We start from the raw sequence: 8,710 nt of genomic DNA, 5'->3' as shown, positions 1-8,710 counted from the left end.
TACAAAGTGGGGGGGGAGGTCTAGTAAGGAAAGGAGAAAGTCCGAGTCTCATGGAGCAGGAAATTTTGCAGCCGAGCAATCCCATCCTACTTGATGGTAGTTCTCCATGAGGTCCAAAGATCCTATGCAACAGTGATTAGGTTATTGACATGAAGGTTCTGCATGAGGTACTACCAGATAGATTGAGAGCAGGCCACCATAGAAGTAGATGATAAGTTTTTTCTTCTCGTGCATTGCAGGAGCGCTTTCATTAGGTCTAGTCCAATTTCTTTCTTGAAGGTTGTTAACAATCAAAAAGTGTTACAAAACATGAGTTAGCTAAAAAGAATTTACACTTCACCAAGGATTGGAGTTTTCCATGACATATGCGAAAAGGTAAAGCATAAGCCTCCATCAGTACTAACACATTCTGATAGTAAACAAGCTGTGCGATACCATTCCCAAAGAGTTGTATCAAAGTACTAAGAACTTGAGTTAGGATACACAGGTTGATTAGATAAGTGATGCTGGTGTTGAGTGACTCCCTGAACTTGGATGTTCAGTTCTCTTTTGAGTGAAATTGATTATATTTCCCAGTAGTTAAAATGTATGCGTTAGTGAAGGAGTTACTCAGTGCACCCCCGTCCTCCCCGGGCCCCCTCTTTTTCTCCTTTTTTTTTTTTTTTTTTGCTAAGTGGTGGACGTTAGAATACTCTTCCATGAAGAAACTGCAATTGATCTTACATCATTGGAAATTGAACTTGAATGTCATCTAGAATGGTGGATGTCATAAATTAAGATTCTCAAAGGCCTTTACACCTACGAATACTGCCAGCACCACTAAATTAAAAAAGTTTTTTGTCGAATGTGTAGAGTACCTAGCAGCGGTACAGCCACCTTGCTTCTCAGGGTGATAGGATGCGTTCCACTTGACAAGCTAGAAGCCATTAGAGTAGTTTGATTCACCTCTCCACAAAAAAAAAACCTTTGATTCTTGATTCTTTTTTTTTTTTTTTTTCCTTTCTTTTCACATGGATCTGGAAACTTTACAAAATCCATGCAAAATAAATGTGTTTGCATGCTATGCAAAGCTGATTGAATTTTGCTATCCAACTCCAACCCAATTATGATTGTGTTTGGTCCTCGACTCCTCAAATCACCATAAATATATATATAGACACACACACACACACACACACACAAGGGCCGGGTTTAGGATGGGTTTTACTATTATCTATATGTACCCTGGATCAATTACGGGTCGAGAAAATTCTGTCTTATTTAAACTGGGTATTTGATGGAGTGAAGTAAATTGCCATCCTAGCATCAATCTGGCCCTAATTGACTAGCTTCATTGGTGGGCATTTACCAATTAGATGAAATTGAGGAATTAATAAATAAGAGGTAGTGCTCCGAATGAGATAAGTGCTTTTCTTCACCGGAACAGCTGAATTTCTTTGAGCTAAGCATCAAGCATTTTGAACGATCTCATGCCACAGAATTGCTGAATTTACTTATGCATCACAGAGCTTTGGCTAGTACTAATGGGACTACAATATCTTAATATCTCTAGAGCAGGTAATAGTGCATTATTAGTGGGCTTACAACTGCATATTGATCTTGATTCCTTCCACATTTAGGAAATAGCACCAATATTCCTAACCTGTAAAGAAATTAATTCCTTGAAATGTTATTCCATTTTAATAATGCTGGAATCATGCAGCATTTTTTCGCTCTCATGGGTTCATTGAGACAATGAAGCTTATCAGACAGTTTGCCAAAGAGGTGGAATTAGACATTACGATTACAGGAGACTAGATGTAAGTAACATCATAGTTGCATTCCATGCCTATCTTTTGAGAGTTGATAAAAGCATAGCTTCATTCAAAGAGCAATTACTCACAAATTAAATATTAATGGTTTCAAGATATCAGATGCAATAGCCCCAGACCTTACTTAAAAAAACTGCTAAAAAGATATTGTTTGAGCTTTTTTGGCTCTATAAAAGTATACAATATCTTTCTAGTGCATAATTGATACAAACGTCAACATGTGCTCGTATGGTTCTTTATAGACTTTTCTTATCTAAACCATGGTTTCCTCACCAGACTAAGGATTCAATTCCAAACACAATCATATCTGAAACACAATTATCCTTGTTTAAGCTTGGCATCCTCATAAGTCTAAGGATCCAATTTCAGACACAACCATATCTTAAACACGATTGTCCTTATTTAAGTTTTGGCAACTTCATTAGGCTAAGAGTTTAAACAAACTACATCTTAAATACAATTATTTTAAATTTATTATCAATAGCTTCAAAATATTAAATGTGATAATCCAATACCTCATTTAACAAGGCTAGCTAAGAAGGAAGGCATTATGTAAGCAACCTAACATGTAAGTGATATAGAACTAACTAAGCACAGGAGCTCACATTCTTCCTCGCCACACCATGATATCTCAGCATAATCATATACTACGGCTAGTTCAAGGGTAGCTTTCAATAACCCCTAATCAACATGGATCTTGTATTAGATTCATTTTGACACCATTTGTAATGGTTTAGAATTACATTTGAAAAAACATAGTCAAAAAGGTGATTTGATTTTCTTCGTCCCTCATCGTATCAAGATCTTTTCAATATATGCTCGATGTAGGTTTTTCTTTTGTATTTTTTTTTTTGGATAAGAATTGATGACTTTAGACTAGTTTTGGTATGACTTATTTGATCACCGGACAAGCAGCCTCTGTGGGAAAGTTTTTTTTTTTTTTTGATATAAGCGGATGACCACACCATTATAGAATGAGTACAATTCAGAGAATCAAAATATAAAATGTCACATAGTATCTGTAGGTAGTCGTCGTCTTTGGTGTTAAATCTAGTCATCAATGTGATCGGCGACAAAGCACAAAAATTTTGGGCCACCGAACAAGCGTAGAAGTCATGCGCAAGTTGTGAAGTTTTGGACCACCAGGCGACTGCAGATATTTATAATTTATAAATGTCCCGCGGGCATTTTTGATTGCAATGTTGGCTTGACCTCGTTGGGTACTCTGAAGTTTCCGAGATAGAATTCAGAGGCCAATTCAGTGGTTGGTCATGGACGGCAATGGAAGACACTTTCCGTTGTATCAAACAAATAGATACTTTCTACCCTGCTTCAGATAAAATATAAAGAGACCCATCTACTTCCACCTTACAGCAACAAAATTCAGGGATCTGCGACTTGTTATGTCTTGGACCATTGGATAGGTAAACGACTTTTGACTGCAATGCTGGCTTGACTTGTTGGGAAGCTTCTACTTATCGGCTGGTCATGGATCGCAATGGAAGATACTTTTTGTTCTGCCAGTATAAAGAGATCATTCTACTTCATCACACAGCAACTAAATTCATGGATCTCAAAGGAACCCAGCTTCTACTTCTACTTTTGTTCTTTGCTTTTCTGTGTGCTCAAGTGAGTAAACTCAATGGAGATCCTATCCCGGGCTGCATACCCATCGAAAGGAATGCTCTTCTTGGGTTCAAAGAAGGCCTCAAAGATCCCACCAACAGGCTATCTTCTTGGGTGGGTGACGACTGCTGCACATGGGAAGGCGTGGCCTGTGACAACCGGACTGGCCATGTTGTCAAGCTAGACCTCCGCAACCCTCACCCATTTTCTGACATTGGTGATCTTCCTTATAACCATTGGTCCTTGGGAGGTGAGTTAAAGCCTTCCTTACTTGGTTTGAAATACCTGAATTATCTTGACCTGAGCATGAACCACTTTGGAGGAATTCGCATCCCAGAATTCATGGGCTCGTTCCGGCAGCTCAAATATCTTAACATCTCCAGAGCTGGTTTGGGTGGAATAATCCCCCATCAGATTGGGAATTTATCGAGCCTCCAATATCTTGATCTCTACAACGATCTTGATCCCAGCTTTATAGTTCCTGTTCGTGAATTCAGCATTGATAATGCCTCTGGATTTCTCATCTTTCTTCTCTGCGGTATCTCAATATGCAGAATGTGAAATTCAAAGAAGGTGCTCATTGGCTGGAAGCACTAAACATGCTCCCTTCTATTGTTGAGGTACACTTGCCCCTTTGTGATATCAGCACCATTCCGGTCTCTCTTCCGCATGTGAATTTTTCTTCGCTTTCTGTTCTTGATCTTTCTATGAATTCAATTAATTCGGCGGTGCCCGGTTGGTTGTTCAACATAAGTAGCCTTGAGTACCTTGATCTCAGCGATAATTCTATTTCGGTCATCATTCCGCCTGCAATTAAGAGTCTAGCTTCGCTCAATTTTCTTGATTTAAACGGTAATCCGTTTCTTGAAGGCAAAATTGCTACTGCACTTGGGGATCTGTGTAAGTTGCAGCATTTGGGATTGTCAAACATTAATATCAGCAAAAATTTGAATGAATTTGATGAAGTTTTTGCCGGATGCATAAAAAATAGCTTAGAGACTTTGCACATGCAGAACACCCAGCTTAGCGGTTATCTACCGGAGTGGCTGGGGGACTTCAAAATGCTCAAATCTCTCCATTTGTATGGCAACTCAATTTCTGGTCCTCTTCCTGCATCACTTGGGAGGCTGTCAGCACTTCAAGAATTCTATCTTTCCTACAATAAGTTGAATGGGACTATCCCAAGGAGTCTTGGAAGACTTGCAGAGCTGGTTTATTTAGACCTTTCCAACAATATGCTGAATGGGACCATCCCAGAAAGTCTTGGAAGACTTGCGGAGCTAGTTTCTTTGGACCTCAGCTATAACTTTTTGGAGGGTCTCATATCTGAAGAACACTTTGCCAATCTCACCAAACTGAATTATCTAGATTTGTCAAAAATCAGTTAATTCTGAATCTGGCGCTTGATTGGATTCCCCCTTTTCAGCTGTCAGAATTATTTATTGGTTCATGTAAGCTAGGACCACGATTCCCAGCATGGCTCTGGATGCAAGAAAATATTACCGGTCTAGACATGTCTAGCACAGGAATTGTGAACACATTGCCAGATTGGTTTTGGAGGTCATTTTCCCAATACAAAACTTGGATATCTCCAACAATGGAATCACTGGTAGAGTACCTGACCTTATTGACTTCATCTACCTTGAGTCTTTTAATTTGAGTTCTAACCACTTTGAGGGACCTTTGCCAAATTTTAATTCTCCAATGTTGTCGCTGCTAGACCTGTCAAACAATTCATTTTCAGGAGTGATTCATCCCGACATTGGCAAAAGTATGCCCAATTTGATATATCTCTCTCTTTCTACAAACAATTTAAGTGGTGAAATTCCCTTATCTCTCTGTCAGCTTGACCTTTTTCTTCTTGATCTCTCAAAAAATCTCTTGTTTGGTGAGCTCCCATATTGTTGGAACCACTCTCTCAGTATCATGGTCATGGATTTTTCAAGCAACAATCTATCTGGAAGCATTCCTCCGTCAATCTGTTCATTACCAAATCTTGAGTCACTACATTTGAGTGATAATAATCTATCAGGAGAACTCCCTTTATCCTTGAAGAGTTGTGTGCATTTAAATACTCTTGATCTTGGACAAAATGAATTCACTGGTGCAATGCCTACCTGGATAGGAGAAAGTTTATTGTCTTTGAAGATCCTTAGCTTACGATCAAATAAACTTGTTGGAAATATTCCTCCTAATCTATCAAGACTAAGTGCTCTTCAAATCTTAGATCTTGCTCATAACAATTTATCAGGAAGCATTTCTTCGAGATTTGGGAATTTCACTGCCATGAAAGTGTTGCGGAAGACTTATGAAACAATTTTAGATAATCAAAATGAAGTAGGAGCTGTTGCTTCTTACAAGGACAAAATACAGGTGACCATAAAAGGAACAAACATTGAGTATGCTATATTACTTCCACTTGTGATTGCCATAGACCTTTCTGATAATAACTTGTCTGGAATAATACCAAAAGAATTGACCAATCTTTTTGGACTCATGAGCTTAAACTTGTCTGGAAATCATCTAACAGGAGAAATCACAGAAAAGATTAGTGCATTGCAACAATTGGAGTCACTTGATTTATCAAGAAACAATCTTTTCGGTGGAATTCCTTCTAGCATGATTGCCCTAACTTTCTTGAGTTACTTGAACTTATCGTATAACAACTTGTCAGGAAAAATTCCAACAGGTAATCAGTTTCAGACCTTTAGTGATCCATCTATCTATGCTGGTAATCCTGGTCTTTGTGGGTTTCCATTACCTCAAAAGTGCAAAGATAATGAGACAAACCATAGTCCAAATGCTATTGGAGGGGATGAACAAAATGATAATGCCATGGATGAAGAAGGATTTGACATGAAGTGGTTGTATATGGGCATGGGGCCAGGATTTGCACTAGGTTTCTGGACTATTTTTGGACCACTATTATTCAACAGGAAATGGAGAGAAGCCTATTTTCGACATATAGATCAAGTTTATGATATGGTTTATGTGGCCGTGGCAGTGTTTTTCGCTAGGTTTAAAGAGCATAGAGTGGGCGCATGACTGTCTGTAACCTTGAATTGTGACTACAATTTTTTTTCTTGTTTTTTTTTAAGTACTTGCAAATATTCAAAATGGATTATCTGTAATCAAATTCCAGTTTTTACATATGGAACCATGTACTTGCATCACTCCAATAAAGTAACTAGTTGCATAGTAATTCAACAAGTTTATCAAGAGAGAATTACTCATTACAGTTTGAGGGTTGCGACAAATGTCATGCTTAAATTATATGAGCTTAGAGGACTAAGAGTAAATTCATGTGAATGAGCTTTGCAGACTTTGCATGAGCTTATTCGAATTTAAAACAGTTCGAGCTCAGAAGATTGCACTTGTAGGTGCAAGAGACTATGCATAATTTATTTAATTAGTAAATTCATGGAAATAAAACTTTGCCTATTTTTGATATGCTATAAAGTCGGCTATATCTCAAAGCATTGCCTGATGAGCTCATAAGATTTTCATCTTTCATGCTACGTGAGTTGCCGCGTATGATAGATCATCTTCCGCCAAAAAAAAAAAGAAAAGAAAAAAAAAGATAGGTTATGTCATTGATTTGACATCTTGAATGAAGCAATTTCTGAAAATTTTATTTTCCTTCGTCCATCATTTTCGGAAGCAACCTTTCAGAGGCCGAGCAAATCTTGTAGTTTTCAGTATCAATTATTCTGATGATGAATTTATTGATCGAAGGAAAAAAAAAAAACTGATGCTAATGCAACCTTAATGATCACCTATTCATTAGGTAACGAACAACTTGACAAGCAATTATTTAGCTTCTACCTGCACCAAATTTTGGGAACGAGAATTAAAGGATAATTTTATGTAACATACAACTCGCTACAATAATTTTTCATTGTCTAGTCCATTTAATTTTGAATGCCAGCAATATCTTACAATTATTATGCAAACTAAATGAAGTGTATTGCTACAAGAAAACTTTAAGATGCTATATTCCTTGAGGTTGCCAGCTTGAGTTGCATGGACTAAACGATCCTTAGCAACTAAACTCTAGAACAAGCCCGAGGTGCATCACCCTGAGGGGCCCATTTCAGGACTCATCCGATTGCTAGTGGTTAATTTATAGGATAAATCATAAATACATATGAATGATTGGTTATAAAGACGTCTGTCAAGTATAAAATATGCCTTAGAGAAAGATATATGTGAGCCAAAATTGCTTCTAGGATACACGTTTAACAAACTCTCACTTGCATTAAAGCTAATCTATCATATACCTGAGCCTCATCTTTTGAAGACAGACTTCGGTATTTAGCTGGCTAAATGACTTGGGCCCATCACATCCTATGTGAATCTTCTCTCTATATCTCCATATATTTCTATTTGAGGTAATTACGTATATCCCTGCTCTATGTGTATGGACTTCTGGTAAAACCTTGGCTCTTTAATGAGGCTATGGACCATTATCTTTGCAGTACAATGTCAGCTTGAGTTGCATGGAATAAACGATTTTAGCAACTACACTCTAGTGCAAGCCCGAGGTGCATCACCCTGAGGGCCTCATCTCAGGACTCAAGAGCATCCCATATGAGTGGGCCACCACTGGACCAACATTGGAATTGTCCAGGTTCAAAGAGGAGTGACCCAAATTGCTGCCACATCTCAAAAATCTCAATTGGGCTGAAAATTGACTTCATGCATCAGAAAACTTCATTATGAATCATTGGTTCCCCAGAATGGTGCAGGAAAATTAAGGGACCCAATTCTTCACTCCCTCCCTCCTTCCTTTCCTCTGGGAGCCAGTTGTTACCATATTTTTGGCTGCATCAACAACCCCTCTTCCCACTTCCTCATCCCACTGCGTTCAAGGATGATAAACAGATGCTTATAAATGAAGAACAAGGCTGTGAGACCCATGAATTTGAATCTATGAGCTAATGAAACAGGCGGGTGATATCCTTTTAATCAAAGCACTGGGCTTTTGCTTTATCCTTCTCAAGTACTTCAATAGTTAAGAGACAAAAACAATCATTTAAATAATTTGATGTTATATTTTTCCAAATATATTCCTGAAATTACGTGTAAGACTTGATATTGTATCATTGAGCCTGAATGCAATGCGATCGGAGCTTCAATTTGATGTTTGCCACTAGTAGTCCTAAAAGCCAATGTTTGAATGCTGGAACAGAGTTATAGGAAATGAAGATCAGTATAACTTATATTAAGAAAAAGCAAGCTTAAACTAGAACAGCCAGTGTCCTTTATGTGCA

General features: G+C 38.0%; 1 protein-coding gene across 1 annotated transcript; it reads left to right on the top strand.

The window, feature by feature from the left end:
• The first annotated feature begins 3,284 nt into the window (after positions 1–3,284).
• LOC140857332 (receptor-like protein EIX2) lies at positions 3,285–6,640 on the top strand. The gene is made up of 3 exons (XM_073256124.1): positions 3,285–3,994; positions 4,084–4,648; positions 4,959–6,640. The coding sequence occupies exons 1-3, from the start codon at positions 3,300–3,302 to the stop codon at positions 6,480–6,482; spliced, it is 2,784 nt and encodes a 927-aa protein (XP_073112225.1). The 5' UTR covers positions 3,285–3,299; the 3' UTR covers positions 6,483–6,640.
• Positions 6,641–8,710: the final 2,070 nt, after the last annotated feature.

Source organism: Elaeis guineensis, chromosome 4 (assembly GCF_000442705.2).
Source record: "Elaeis guineensis isolate ETL-2024a chromosome 4, EG11, whole genome shotgun sequence".
In the NCBI taxonomy this organism is placed as follows: Eukaryota; Viridiplantae; Streptophyta; class Magnoliopsida; order Arecales; family Arecaceae; genus Elaeis; species Elaeis guineensis.
This window is presented reverse-complemented; position numbering and strand designations above follow the sequence as displayed.